Source organism: Pteropus medius, unplaced genomic scaffold (assembly GCF_902729225.1).
Source record: "Pteropus medius unplaced genomic scaffold, Ma_sr-lr_union100, whole genome shotgun sequence".
NCBI classification, from domain to species: Eukaryota; Metazoa; Chordata; class Mammalia; order Chiroptera; family Pteropodidae; genus Pteropus; species Pteropus medius.
Genome location: NW_024340701.1, coordinates 19,072,375 through 19,088,450, shown reverse-complemented (window position 1 = coordinate 19,088,450; position 16,076 = coordinate 19,072,375). Strand labels below are relative to the sequence as shown.

At 35.4% G+C, this 16,076-nt stretch overlaps 1 protein-coding gene across 1 annotated transcript in view; it reads left to right on the top strand.

Annotated features, from left to right (window-relative positions):
• Nucleotides 1–16,076, top strand: part of CASK (calcium/calmodulin dependent serine protein kinase) — a 391,044-nt gene that overhangs the window by 60,996 nt on the left and 313,972 nt on the right. Inside the window, exon 2 of the mRNA XM_039883006.1 lies at nucleotides 15,666–15,778. Coding sequence (XP_039738940.1) covers nucleotides 15,666–15,778 — 113 coding nt within the window. The remainder of the gene's footprint in view (nucleotides 1–15,665; nucleotides 15,779–16,076) is intronic.

Below are 16,076 nucleotides of genomic sequence, written 5' to 3'. Positions count from 1 at the left end.
TTTTTTATTTTCTCTCTTATGTGATTGTTTTTTATCACTCCATTCCCTCCCCCAGTTACTTTGGACTTTGGAAACTGTTTCAGTTCTTTAGTGGTTACAATTAAAATAACATCATGTTATTATGTACTTACAAAGTGTCATATTAAGTCTCATTACTCTTAATCTCAGCCAGTGTAAAGATCTTAGGACATTTTAATTTTATCTCTTCTTGGTTTATATGTTAATATTTATCATACATTTTAATTCTCTCTATATTTGTAAACCCACAAGACATCATTATTGTTGTTTTTACACATTCAGTATTTATATAGATTTACCCCCATATTTATGTCTTACTTTTGTCTCCACTCTTTGCTGCATCTCTGATGTTTTATCTGGGGTAGTTTTCTTCCTGCCTGAAGTATCCTTTAGAAATTTGTTTAGTTTGGGCCTGATATGACTCAGACTTTCAGTTTGTATTTGTCTTTAGTTTGCTTTTTTTAAAAAAAATTATTAAATTAGTTTCAAGTATACAGTTCATTGGTTAGACATCTATATAGTTCATAAAACAATTCCCCCAATTGCTCCCTCCCTCCCCTGGCCCTCCACCTAGCCTTCATATTAATGCTAATTGCATTCCCTCTGCCGTGCTCCCCATCCCCATGACCAACTATCAACTACTAATTTGTACTTCTTTAACCCTTCACCCCATTCTCCCAGCCCCGCACCCTCCCCGCTCCATCACCAGATTGTCCACTATATTTGTGAGTCTGTTGTTAATTAGTTTGTTCTTTTGTTCCTTAGATTCCACATATAAGTGAAATCATATGGTATTTATCTTTCTCCGTCTGACTTATTTCACTCAGCATAATAACCTCTAGGTCCATCCATGTCGTTGCAAATGGTAGGATTTCATTTTTTTAATGGTTCAGTAATATTCTATTGTATGTATGAACCATAATTTCTTTATCCAGTCATCTGTTGATGGGCATTTAGGTTGCTTCCATATCTTGACTATTGTAAATTGTGCTGCCATGAATATTGGAGTGCATAGATCTTTATGAATTATTGTTTTGGTTTTCTTTGGATAAATACCCAGAAGTGCAACAAAACAAAAGAATTTATTTTCGAAGAAGTATTCAAAAATTAATTAGCATGTTATATGATTTTTACAACTTTTGTTCATCTTTCAGTAATTGACATTGACAAATTAAAATTTTTATTACTATTAGATATGTAAATCTCTTCTAAGAAATTAAAGAGCTATGAAAGCTATTCAAGAGCTATAAGTTTAGAATAACTGAAATATAATGTAAGTTTCTTAAAGATGAAACCCATGTTTCTGTATCTTAAAGTGGGTTTATCTGTCCATTTGTCCATCCAGAAAGCATTTTCTTAGTCTTCAGTAGCATAATGTCAGGCATAGTTCTACATGCTAGAGAGATACAAGAAATAGATCCTTTGTTAAAAGGAGACTTTCACAAGTGCTGAAAAGGATGTGGGGGGAAAGGAAACTTCATACACTGCTGGTGGAATTGCAAATTGGTACAGCCACTATGGAAAACAGTAAGGTGTTTCCTCAGAAATCTAAGAATAGAATTACCATATGATCCAGTAATCCTTCTTCTGGGTATTTACCCAAAAAACTTGAAAACATCTATCCAAAAAGATATATGCACCCTGATGTTCATAGTAGCATTATTCACAGTGGCCAGCACATGGAAACAACCGAAGTGTCCTACGATAGATGATTGGATAAAGAAGCTGTGGTACATATATACAATGGAATATTACTCAGCCATAAGAAAGGGTTAAATACTGCCATTTGCAACAACATGGATGGATCTTGAGATAATCATCCTAAGCAAAATAAGTCAGATAGAAAAAGTTGAAAACCACATGATATCACTCAGGGACATGGACAGTGGATTAGTGGTTACCAGAGGGAAGTGGAGAGGGGGAGGTATATAAGGGTAAAAGGGGTCAAATATTTGATGATGGCAGGAAATCTAACTCTGGATGGTGAACACACAATGCAATATGTATACGACTTACTATTGAATGATACACTTGAAACTTATTTGAGATTTTTAATCAATGTCACCCCAACGATTTTTAATTTAAAAAATTGACTTTCAGTTATGCATAACCTTATTTTCGTAGATTACTATAATTCCTAACTTTCCTCACTTTCTGTAATATGTAAGGCCAAATAATGAGACCATTATTTAAAACACCATTTCCCAAATAATGTGCCATGACTGAAATATGCTAAATAGACTCTGATATCTTAGATCTCCTTTTAGACTTAGGAAGGCTGTCAGAGTGAGTGAGTGTATGTGTTTGTGTGCATGTGCATGTGTGCATACATGCATCTGGGACAACAGAAAGGCACCCCTATTCTAGTATATTTTGGCTAGTTCGGTATTCTTCAAACCCCAAAAGGTTGAGAAACATCAGCTACCTGTTTGAGACCCTAAAATTCTGAGCCAGGATTCATGGATATATTATGGATCTAATGAGTTTAATGACTACTCTTTTTAACTGAATACATTGGACATTAAAGAACTGTAGCTTGTCCCCTAATTTTGAATAGAAAAGACTCCTAATGCTAAGTAGAATGAAAGAGGTTGAAAATGCACCGGCTTTCACTTCTAAGACAAGGTGGTGTAGACTCACTTTTCCCTGCCCCTCCCCTATAAATACAACTAAATGCCCTGGAAGTTATTCAACTGAAAGCAATAAAAGGACTCTGAAAATGGAAAGAAGGCTAGGAACCTCAGCACTTGAGTAATGACAATATGGTGAGTTTACTGGGTGAACAAAAGCCTGAGACCTAGTCAGGCTCTACTACCTGGAGCCCGGTAGGCAGTCCGATCTGCCCACAGCCCCAGCAGAAGCAGCGAAGTCCCTGGGCATCCCAGGCCCTGCTACACAACCAGGGCCCTGGTGCGTGGTTTGATCTGCCAGCAGCAGCAAAGTCCTGACTATTTCGGCCCCCGTGCCACAACCCAGGCCCCAGTTGTCTGGTCTCCCAACAGCAGTAACAAGAGTAAAGGCCAGGCCATACCAGCCTCCACTCCACAACCAGCCCCAATGGGCGATCTGATCTGTAGGCAGTGGTGGTGATGTGAACGGCAGCAGCACCATCAGCAATGTATCTCCCTGTGCTCCACACCATGGTAGAAGGAGACGTGGGCCCTGTAGCTACTGACCTCCTCTCTCTGAAAGTTGCCCAGGGATAGCAAGTGTCCCCAGGAAGCACCTTTCATCCCTGCAGATAGCATCTGCAGGGATTAACTAGGAGCCTCCAGCAACACCAGAAGAATGAAGCAGACCAACAAAATAGCATTGTAAGTACATTTGTGATACACACACACACATCACATTTGTGTGTGTTCCTTATTGTTTAAAAGGAAGTCCTTACATGAGCACTGAAAGTTTAATCCATCCTTGGGAAACAGGTTAAAAGTGAGCATTACTAACTTGCATACTCTGTAACATATAAGGACTTTGGTTTCTTACCTAATATAAAAAATTCTCCAACTGTTTGAATATTCAATTTTACTATCTGGCCTAAACAGTTATATCCATTTATTTTATACTCTTATTTTCTCATTTTTTTCCACTAAACTAATTATTTTCCAGATCATCTTCTTTACGTCTTTAGACCTAGAAACTGATTACTATAATTATGATTCAAAACGAATTTTCTGCTGCCCTGCACTGAGCTGGGTAATTGGGTGTAAATATTTATTTCCTTTGTATGCTTTGCCTTTTGGTTATCTGTTTTTTTTGTTTGTTTGTTAGAAGACCAAGAGTTGCATTATTGCCTGCTAAATATGCTTATATTAACAATTGTAAAAAGTAAATTACTTTGGGGAGTATTAATGAATAGACATTTAAATTGCATAGTTAAATCTTTTCCATTCTTCACTAAGCAAACAATTGAATTACCCCCATCTCTGTAAAAATTTAAACAAAATTTATATGCCATGTTTGGGGGGAGAATATTTGTTTCAGAAATAAAGTTATTTGAAATCTGAATGATTCATAACCATTACAATTTTATAATTTATTATTATAAATATTACAACGTAGATCATCTTGTTCGAGGTGTTATTCAGGGAACACTAATGATTAATAGGTGCTACATGGGTGATGGGAGTGGAGTATGGTAGAAAGAGATGCTTATTTCCTAACTGCCAAACTTGGCTGCTAATGTGCAATGTGAATATGGGGCAGAGGCGGATGAGGGGTAGGTATTTTATGGTGTTTCCCAAATTTCCTCGACAGAGAAACTTAATTCTTTATGGACTCCAGAAGATATCAATTTGGGAAACTCTGATTTAGAGTGTTAGCTAATTACATTTTTGTTTCTGTTCTACTATATAAAATTTGCATAATCCTGATGCAACTAAAGTGAATACTAGAGGAAGGGGTATGCTGGCTTTGCAATTTCTTTCACTAACATATTTAATTGGCTAATTTTATTTAATTCGGAAGTAGGTCTAATTTTTTATGGAGAGCCATAAAACATGATTCTGAATGGAAAGAGATTAACAGTACTCTATAGAAGTATCATTGAAAAAAAAAATCTGTTAATGAAGACAGAAACTTTTGAGTTCAAATATTAATTCCCTGTTTCTTAGATGCAGGGTTATAATTAATGGCAGGCAACAATGCTATTATAGGATACTGTAGCATTTGGAAAGCAATCTGTTAGTGACATTAATAGAACATATTCATTTTATAAATATAATTTACAATGTAATTTCATACTGTCAGACTTCCATAATTATTAGTTTCAGATTATAAAACTAGATTATGCACACAGAATTTGACAATTGTAATAATGTTAGTACTAGTATAAATATTTAAGTTCATTAATACTAGTAGAAAAGGTCAGGAGTTTCTAAAAAGTTGTTTCTCTACTAAATACTTTCAATGGGCAAATTTCTAATATATAGTCCCACATTTAGAAAATAACAATGTGGCTGTGCAGCTCTTAATTTAAAAGTGAAAATTATACTTCTCTTGTGCCAGCCTTGAAAGGAATGGGGAGAAACCTCTTTGTTCATGTCTAAGACCCAGTTTAGCACTTGGTCTTCATGTCTGTATTTCTGCAAGATGCTATGCTCTAAGAGCCTGCCTTTAGTACTTCTTTTTTGTTTTCTGGTGGGATTAGAGGGTATGTTCATGTTTTCTGGGGCTCTGTCTTTTGTCCTTTTTGGTCTATACTCTTAAGTACTAATTCACATCAACAGCTTCAGTTACCTCCTGTTCACTCATGCTTCCTAGGGAATCCAAAAACTGAGAACTTGGGTGTTAGAGTTTAATATGTCTGGGCTCCGGTCTTGACTCCACCTTTCAATATCGTTTTGCTCTAGGTAACCGATCTTAGCCTCAGTTTCCTAATCTCTAAAATGGGGGCTAATAGTATATTAGCTATTATGATAAGTAGTGATAAATTATGATAAATAATAAGAGAATATATATAAAGTTCTTAGCAGCACACTTGGCCTGTAAGTCTTCATCATCTACTTGTTGACCCCTTCCTATCTAATTGCACTCTATAAATCTGTAAGTCATTCTTTAAACTCACCCCCAACCACCCTGTAGCTAATCATTTATTCTTTTGTCTTGTCAATATATCTTTAAGTATCTCTCAGTTGCCTCTACTGTATTGGTTAAGATCTCTTGTTTGGACTAATGTGATAACTTTCTAACTGGCCCCCACCTACTTTTCAACCCTCCTCCACACTTCTGTCACAGTGATCTGTGGCCCCTCTTCTCCTTTTTCAGCTACTTCTCATCCTCCAATTTTTCATACCAGCAGTACTAAATAGCTTAGAGTATTTAGCATACACCGTGTTTTTACTTGGCTCTAGGCTGTTGCACATACTACCAATTATTTCTGGAATCCTCCCCTTTCCCTTGTTGGCCTGAAGAACTCTATTTTTCCAAGCCCTCTTAGATGTCCCTATCTCATAGAGGTTTTCTCTGACCACCTTCCTATCCACAGATAATAAACTCTTAGTATTATTCTATTTCAATACTTTGTTCCTTAATATTATACTAAAATTATGTATATATACCAACAACAATCTATTAGATTGGGCATTTCCTGAGGGCAAGAGTGCTTTATTAATCTCTTTCATTTGTTCTTTGTATTTTTGGTCTTTTTCCATTGGGGAAAATGAGGTAAATGAATGGGATAAAATATCAATAGAGGTTTTTTAATGTGCTTCAGTATTTGTGTAAGTTATTTATCTAGCTAAAAAGACCTAAACATGTAAAAACAAGTCATAGTTCTTACTTTGGGATGTGTTTATCTTACAGTCCTTCATATGTTTTCTTGTTCATCTCCTTCTTCCTTATGTACTCTCCTTCCTTTTATTTGTTACAAAAATCTTTTTCTCCTCTCTTAGCAACTTTCCTTGATACATGCTCCATCATATATGAACTAACAAAGACCAAGAGTCCACATCCCACCCAGTACGTTGGCTCTAACCCCAGCCCTTCAAACATTTACACACAGATACAATCAATCAAATTTTCCAGAACTCTTGGATCACTAGAGACTGCTATGTATGCTCTGCAGTCCTCCCATAAAAGTAGTAAATGGTAAATGTATCATATGTAGACTCAGACCAGAGGATGGTGTGCTACATAAAATCTAAAGCGAGGTCTACTAAACTTTTCATTAAACTATCAAGGTTTGACAGAGGTATTAATTATGCTAATACAAGTACTAAGTTAGTAAATGCTAGTCTTAAAACTATGAAGTACTCAGCTTTGACAGTTGAGCCAGGTTTGTTCTTGTTAGCTTATTAGAGATCCATGCCAACTTTTTCAAATAAGCCTCCCCTTTCTGTTTTCAAGGAATGATCTATATTGTCCTGAGCTTAATTTCTTTGTCAGATCTTTAATTGTTAACATTTAGGCAACAGTTCCTGAGACTTCGATGTTAATTTTTTACTTCATCTGTATTTCTTTATCAGTAGTTATGATTAGGCAAACTCTTTTCCTTTGATTTAGTTATGGTACCTAAATAAAGTACCCAGCTTGGTGTATGCGTGTAGGTGTGTGTGTGTTAGAGATACAGGTGGATACCAGAAGTATTAAAGAGAAAAAAATTGTCAGAACAACAGCTCTGTCTTCCTATCACTACCACAAAGCAACAGGAAGACAAGGAAAGGGTTTACTGATAGAGTGACGTGCCTAAGCTCTCCTTTAGTGGCAATGGCTAAACTAACAGTGTTGATGAAATAAGAGGAAAAGACCATCATTATCTTTATTAGATACCATTTTTATATACATTTATGTGTCTATAGAGTATCATTTTCAAGATTTTATTCTTACACTGCTAATGTCATTATTACCATTATATTTTTGCCGTGTTTCATTTTTACCTACTCACTATTTCCCTCAATCCTAACAGCAGAACAGTACAGAGGATAGTAGGAAGATATACAGGTTTAGTAAATGGATGTAAAAATATCTAGAAGTACCATGATTTCTCAAAATTTTATATATTTATATAGAAATGTGTGATATGGTAAATTTATCAGTGACTCATTCATTCCTAGTTTGTTTTGATGCATCATTCACCAAATATTTAAATTAGTTTATATTCTAATGTAAATACATATAACATAATATTACATATTATAAATATATATTGCATAGTATAAATGCACATGTACATATATATGTGGGAGGGTGGGTACACACACACAGTTGATGCTTATTATTTGCAGTAGTTATGTTCTGTAAAGTTGCTGCAAACACTGAATGAGTGAATACTGAACCATTGCCCCTAGGGGAAATACAGGGGTTAGGTTCCTGTGAGCCTCTGATTTTCTTCAACCAATCAATATAAAACCTGCTTTATGTGCATTTCTGTTTAAAGACACCATATTTAAACATGTCATTGATTTGTTAACACAAATCATGGCCAGCGGCCCTGTGATTCACATCTGAATGAAGCTTATCTAACACATGTATGTTCTCTGTAAGACACATCATACCTTTTTTACAATTAGGAACACAAGACAGCACTTCAATACTATACTCAGTACTACACTTGGGGGCCATTTTAAACAATAAAATCACCAGGAAAGAGCACAAAATACAAAAAGAATGCACTAAATAGATAACAAAAATGACACTTGTTTATATTTGTAGAGCTGAAACAAGTAGGCAGTTTCAACTTAATTCAACCTTAGCTGGTGATGGGCAGGTCATTTTACTCAAATTTTTCACTGTTATGCACACATCTGCCAATGACCATGAAAGTGCTGTGAGTATTGATTTTGGGTTACAAATAAATTTTAGTAAGTGAATTCTCAAATGCTTAATCTGCGTTAAGCATTAATAATGAGGATTGACTATATATTGACTTTGTGTATATGTATGTTTGAATTTGTTTTTTGTCTTCAATACCCCGACCCTTTTCTTTCCCTTTGTTAATTAGTTCTTCTTGTTCACAGTTTTCCTACACCTCTTGTGGTACATTGCCACAATTCATTATAAATGTAGTGAAGCTTCTAGGACTGTGATGTGGATAGGAAGTTTACCCCATTTATCAAAGGTTACCTGAGACATAATGTGTTTGTAAACCTCTTATAGGGTGAGAACTGTATTTTACAGATGTCAAATACATAGTTTACATGTACCAACTTAAAGTATTATTTTAAATTTAGTTCAGTTAGACGTAAAATTACAATTAATTCATATTGACTTTGTTATGTTTGAGATGCAAACATTGTTTTTTATTTATATTTATCAAGTCATTTAAAATAATTTATATTATACAAATATGTAAAAAATTAAGACCTCCTTTGATTAGCAAGATCTTAGGGCTATACCTCTCAGCCATTAAAAACATTTTTAACTGGGAAATATATGTATTGGAGGAGTTTAGAAAGTGTGCGTGTGTATGTATATATAAAAAGGAATAATAATAAAATGAAAACTCATGAATCCATCATCCACATTAGAATAGAATATTACTAGTACCTTTAAAAGCCCCTGTGTGCCCCTTCCCAATCATGACCTCCCTCTACCCATAACTACTGTCCTGGCTTTTGAATTAATCATTCCTTTTTTTTTTTTAATAGCTTTGCCATCTATGTATGTATCCCTAAAAAGTATATTGTTTAGTCTTTAAAAACTGAGTAGCAAGCACAAACTTAGCTGTGTAGGAAGAGGACAGTATTACCACTATTATATGAAAACTTTAAGGAGAAGGGAGCTAAACTGAAGCTGTTGTTCACAGTCTGGCTTCAGATATCCTGAGAACATATAGGAGCCCCTGCTGGGAAGTCAGTTGGCAAGGTCCAAAGTAAATCCCAGTACACTGGGCTCTTCACAGGCAAGATGTTGGTGCTGCAGTGCAGGGTGGCTGCTGGGCACTGAATGTCCAGCGTGAATGTGGTTAGGGCATGGGCTACTCTGCATTTCTTCCTTTTTGGCTCACCAAGACCTGTCTCCAGCTCTCAGGAATAGGCCAAAGGAGAATACTGCTGTGGAGTAAAATAAGAGTCCTCTGCAGATCCAGGATGCAGAGAAGAGCAGGAATCTCATCAGCCCAGGGTCAGCAAAAGCAAAACAGAAGAACCTGATCCTGGCTTACCTGGTCCTTCTGTTTTCAGGTTAAAAAGGTGACCAACAAGTGGCAGTAAGAATCTGTAACAGCTCTCAGTCTGAACTGGTTAACCTCTGCTTGACACATAGCTGTCAGCCTAAGGTCTCCCTCCTTTATACTCCTAGGGGTTCCCTTACATGTCTTCTGTGTTGGAGCTCCTATTTGCTCTCCCTTGGCATCCTTTTTACTGGTCTACTCTCTTGTTTTGGCAGACACATGCTACAATAATTTCTTCAGAAACTATGCATTGCAAGTAATTTGAGCTCTTTTATGTTTGAAAATGCCTTTATGATCATTGATTTTTCTGCTGCATGTAGATTTAAAGGCTAGAAAGAATTTTCCTTCACAATTTTGAAGGTGTTGCTCTGTTGTCTTTTTGCTTTTAGTGTTTCCATTGAGAGATCGGAAGCCATTATAGTCCCTGATCCATGGTGTGTGAACTATATCATCCCCCCTCCCAGAACACCCTGACCCCCACTTCTGGAAATTTAAAAATCTTCTGGCCCACAATGTTCTTAAACTTCACAGTGAGATGTAGACATGGGTCTTTTAATCTATTTTGCTGAATACTCGGTGGGTCCTTTTAACTTGGGAAACTCATGATTTATGTTCTGTGAAATTTTGTTGTATTATTCCTTTGAGTTCCTTCCCTCTGTTTTCTTTGTTCTTTTGTTCTACTTTCTGGGATATTTCTTCAACTTTATCTCCTAGCCCTTGTATTGAGTTTTAAATTTCTTTACGTGTTAAAAGCCCCTTTTTTTTTTTGTTTTTCAAAAGTTCTGATTTTGTTTCATAGTTATGATATATTTCTGAGGATATCAATGGTAGTTTGAAGTTTTCTTCTTGTTTCCTCTGTTTCCTCTAAGTTGCTCTTTCTGTTTGTTTTGATATCTTTAAAATTAGAAACTCTTCTCCAGACGTCTTGGGAATTTGGTTGTCTACTCATGATTAAGAATAGAGCAGTAGTTCTCAGTTGGTGTAGTTTGCCGCCACCCCCCCCCCCTACAGGGGACATTTAACAATGTCTGGAGATATTTTAGTTGTCAAAACTGGGTGAGGGAGTGCTACTGGCATCTAGCAGGTAGAGGCTGGGGATGCTGTTAAGCGTCCTACAGTGCCCAGGACATTTTCACACAACCAAGGACTATGCAGTCCAAAATGTCAATAGTACCAAGATTGGAAAGCTGCAGTAGAGGGACTGAAAGCTGGTTGAGAGCTCTAAACTTGCAGGCAGAATTTACTGACTTTGGGTTTCGAGGGAGGATGATCTGATTGAGCAGTCTGAACAACTTCATGTCATTATCTTTAGGCCTTTCCTTCTCAGATGGGTATATATTCAGTAGAAAATCTTTCCTCTCTTGCCTGAAGGGTAAAGATTTAGCTCTGACGTTCCCTGCTGTTAAGGGGAAAAGAGGCTAGGGCTGTCTGCATTCAGTTTGTGTGACGTGATCACATAATCCCCTTGATTTCCATATAGTACCCACTTCCTCAACTGCCTGTGTCCCCAGTTCTAAGACTAGGTGTTTTACCCTCTCTAGAGAATGGACCTCTATGAGGATGAGGGTGGAGCAGTTACTCAGTGGCAAGAGGTAAGGAGGGGCTCCAGGACTCTAACTTCCTCTCTAATAGATTTCATTCAGACCTTGTTATTTTAGCTCACCCTTTCTCTCTAGTTTGAAAGATATCTGGTGCTACCAGTTAAATGCTTCTTGAGGATTGTATAGAGTAAATGGGTTTGATTCTGAACTTTTCTTCTTTTCTCTTTGCAATTCAACTTTCCCATGTGTGCTAAACCAGTTAACAATTACTCTGCTTTCTTGCTTCTCAATTTTGATTATTACTGTTGTTGCCTCTTGTTCTCCTAGTCCTTAAAAAAATTTTTTAACCTTTTTGATATCGTTTTAGTAGGGTTTGGAGGAGAAAATAAATTAGATGCATCGTGCTAAATCTATCCTATTTCCTGGAAACCAACATACTGTAGTATTTCTTTTAATTCTAGCACCTTTCTAATATAGTTACTTTGGGTATCACCATTTTTTATTTCCTAGACTTAACCTTTCTTGACATTAATGAAAACTAAAGATCATTTTGTGTCAGCATAGAGATACAGCTGCATTCTTTTCAAAACCTTAGAGATATTACAGTATTCATTGTAACATATTCACTTGTAACATATTCTGGTTTAATTGACCTTTTACTTAAAACATAGAATTCTGCAAGCAGCCACCTGTCTCAAGTACCACAATCCCAGTCAATATTCAGTATTCTTAAAGAACTGAATAAAGAATATATATTTCATCAAATCTGAAATGCCATTAATTATTTTATTCCATTTTGATTAATACCCTGGCCAGAATTAGTGGAAATATGAGAAAGATGGTAGTTTATGATGATGGCTTACAACTATCTCTGTCAGTATTTCCCCCACATAAATACTCAAGAATTGAATGTACCATAGATTAAAAAATTTAAACATGAAATTTCAAACATCAAAAAAGTTTAGGCCAGACCGAAACCTAGGCCTTCTGAATTTTTGCTGCTCCTTAAACTATTCAAATATATTTAATAAATTTCATATAGTAGATATTTTATATATACTTTATTATATCCCACCTTTTTATTTTATTTTGTATTTCAGGTGTACAGCACAGTTGTTAAACATTTATATAATTTATGAAATGATCCCCCCTGATTACTCTGGTACCTACCTGGCACCATATATAGTTATTACAATATTATCGATTAGATTCTCTATGCTGTACTCCACATCCCCGTGACTATTTTGTAACTACCAATTTGTACTTCTTAATCTCTTCACCTTTTCACACAACCCCGCTTCCATCTGTATCTATGAGTCTGTTTTCATTGTTTATTTTGTTCCTTAGATTCTACATATAAGTGAAATCACATGGTATTTCTCGTTCTCATCTGACTTATTTCACTTAGTGTAATGTCCTCTAGGTCCATCCATGTTGTTGCAAATAGTAAGATTTCATTTTTTACAGCTGAGTAATATATTTTTGTATAATGTGCCATAACTTCTTTGTCCAGTTGTCTATTGATGGGCACTTAGATTCCTTCCATATCATAGCTATTGTGAATAGCACTGCAGTGAACAGAGGGTGCATAAATCTTTTCGAATTAGTGTTTTGGTTTTCTTTGGATAAATACCCAGAAATGCAATTGCTGGGTCATAGGTAGTTCTATTTTTAAATTTTTGAGGAATCTCCAAACTGTTTTCCATAGTGGCTGCACCAATTTGCAATCCCACCAACAGTGTATGAAGGTTCCTTTTTCTCCACATCCTTGCCAACACTTATTGTTTTTTGATTTATTGATGATAGCCCTTCTGACAGGTGTGAGATGATATTTCATTGTGGTTTTAATTTGCATTTCTCTGATGATGAGTGAGCTTGAGCATCTTCTCATATGTCTGTTGGCCACCTGTATGTCCTCTTTGGAGAAATACCTATTCAGGTCTTCTGCTTGTTTTTTAATTGGAATTTTTTTGGTTGAGTTATACGAGTTCCTTATAAATTTTGGATATTAAACCCTTATAAGATGTGTCATAGGCAAATATCTTCTCCCATTCAGTCAGTTGTCTTTGTTTTGTTACATCCCATTCCCCTTTTTAAGATGGGAAACCAAGCCAGATCTTTTTGTAGCCTGCCTCTTTGTAATTACAAATAAATGTAATTGAGTACTACTAAAATTATAGATGCTGTATACTCATTTAAATATCAGATTCCACTGAGTTTCTAGTTTGATGGATTAAATCACACATGAGAAAACTTAAAATATATTTCAGTCCCTTTTTAGTGTACTAAATTTGTTTCACCTTTGCCAACCCTCTGGATGTCACTGAAGGACAGAAGACCCTTGAAAATGCTTTACTTGTGACCTGTCTTTGAGTCATCAATAATTTATAGATAAACTCATTTTCTTTGCCTTGCATTATAAAATTAGCATAAAGAATTGAGGATTTGATTTGATTTTTATTCACAGATTTAAACATATTTCTTTTCTTTTTTTTTTTTTTTTTCTCAGTATTCTCTTTTCTCTCCCTTCTTCCTACCTTTCTTCATTTTACTATTACTAACGGTGGAAGGGGAGAAGCTATGCTTTCTTCCTCATCTTTGTTCAAACAGGAAAAATTAAAGAATTGACTCAGTTGACCACAGATAATCCCACATACAGATCTCTGAAAGTTTCCAAAAAGATGTAGTGAAATGAAGCACACTACACAAACATAGAGAGAGAGAGAGTCCCAAGGGTTTATGTGTGAACAAAAAACAATTACGTTAAGCTTTTCTCGAAATTACTTGCTATTGTCAGGGTAAAAGATCAAAAGTAAGACATCTAGATTGAAAGTGAAAACATTTGTGGGAGTCCTGTCTCACTTCGTTATATTATCTTGTCATAGAGGAAAATCTTTGAATAGTTCTGAGTGATTATCAAAAAGGTTCTCTTTCTATAGAGTTCTGAAAGGTATGTTATTACTATTTCTTTTCCTTCTGGGTTAGCTTTGTTAAGTTGCTTCAAGAGAGAGATTTGAAGCTGTGGTGTAATCGATGTCCTGATGATGGCATGGTGAAATCAACTAATTCATATGATCTCAGAGAAATATTTAAGTCTGGGTTAGATTATATTTTTTTGCTTGTCCTCTAATTGAAAGAAAAAAGGCAAACATGCTTTAAGGCAAGCAGTATTCCAAGTATCCTAGTGTAAATGAAGATTCTTTATCTGCTGATTTACCACATGCATCCAAGTATACTGTTTTTACCTGTAAAAACCAACAAGGGTGCATTGTTTTGTTCTTTTCTTTTCCTAAGGAGGGAGAAATACACACATGCATACGTGTACATGTGTGTATTTAATGACTTAAACCATACTAGCCTTCAAATAAACTATAGTATATTGCTATTGCATTCTGTATTATTAAATAGTCTGTTCAAGCATATACAAATCTATCTTTGGATTATCTTTAGTTCAGGCACTTATTTGATACCTACTAATCATAAGGAACTATGTGTGTGCATGTGTGTAGGTTTTAATGCCTCGGCCTGGGCCTTGGCATTTTATCATTGATCCCAGTTGATTCAATTATATGGCCTATATTGAGAGCCACAAATTCAGATTGAGGAGAGGACTGGGTAGGTAAATGAAGATGACCAGTGGTGTTCTGCTGGTAGAAATTACTTCCTTTTCTATGGCAGTTTAGAACAATTCTGATTTGAAGTTTGAGGATTTCTCTGTGACTTCTGGTGAGACTGTAGTGGTTGTTGGAGACCAAATCATGCAGGACTTTCTCTTTGTAAAATGCCTATTCAAGTATTTTGCCCAGATTTTATTAGAGTGTTTTTCTTTTATTTTTCTTAGGAATTATTTATATAATTTGGTTTTCAATTAAATGTATGTATTGCACATACCTTCTCTCTTTAGGATTTTAAGCAGAAACTAATATAAGATTTTCATTTTTAAATCATCAATGCAAAAATGAATTGGAGAAACAAGTTTTTCAGTAGTTCTGGTAGAAAATGGTAGTAGCTTAGACCAGGGTATCAGACATGGAAAGAAGCAGAAAGGGTTAAGAGATATTTGAGATAAACTCAATAGGACTTGTTAGTGAAGATTAGAAAAGTGGTGGATAAGATGAGAGGAAGGGGTCAAGAATTACTTAAGTTTCTGGTTCAAAATATAAAAGCTATGTATATTGCTAATGATCGATTTCTTATTTTAAGATGTTGATAATATGTATAGAATATTACAAACGTTATTTGCCTTGAATATAAGAATACTGTTTAGAATTTTTTAGAGTCATTTTGAAGTGCAAATTTGTTTTTCATTTTTCTGGTTTAATTTCAAATTATGACTTGCTTACCTCATGAATTATAGAAAAATGTGTTCAAATTACATTATTTAAACTTGATTTTGAAAACTATAGCTATAGTAGACAATGAAATATCAGTAAGATGTTGAAGGGAAATAGGAACTTAAGAAAATCAACAAATTAAACTTCGCTTTTTTTTTTCAGGGGTCCCTTCAGTGTTGTACGACGATGTATCAACAGAGAAACTGGGCAACAATTTGCTGTAAAAATTGTTGATGTAGCCAAGTTCACATCAAGTCCAGGGTTAAGTACAGAAGGTAAGAGATGGATTTCAAGTAAGTTATTTGATGTCTGGCTTTATTTCATCTCCAAAATCCATTTATCAACCTAACCTTCATCTGGGGGTGGGGAAGCAGAGGGTGTAATGTAGTGGGATGTGGGTGGAGACAGTTTAAACTCTGTTCTAGTTTGTCAGAGTTTGAGAACATAGTATTTGAAAGATAGATAGAGTGATTTATGGACTTAAAAAGTCACCTAGGATTGCTTATGGGCCTGTTTTCTTAATAGGAAGAAGGTGAAATCAGAACATATATTTTTTAGGGTCTAATTTTGAGT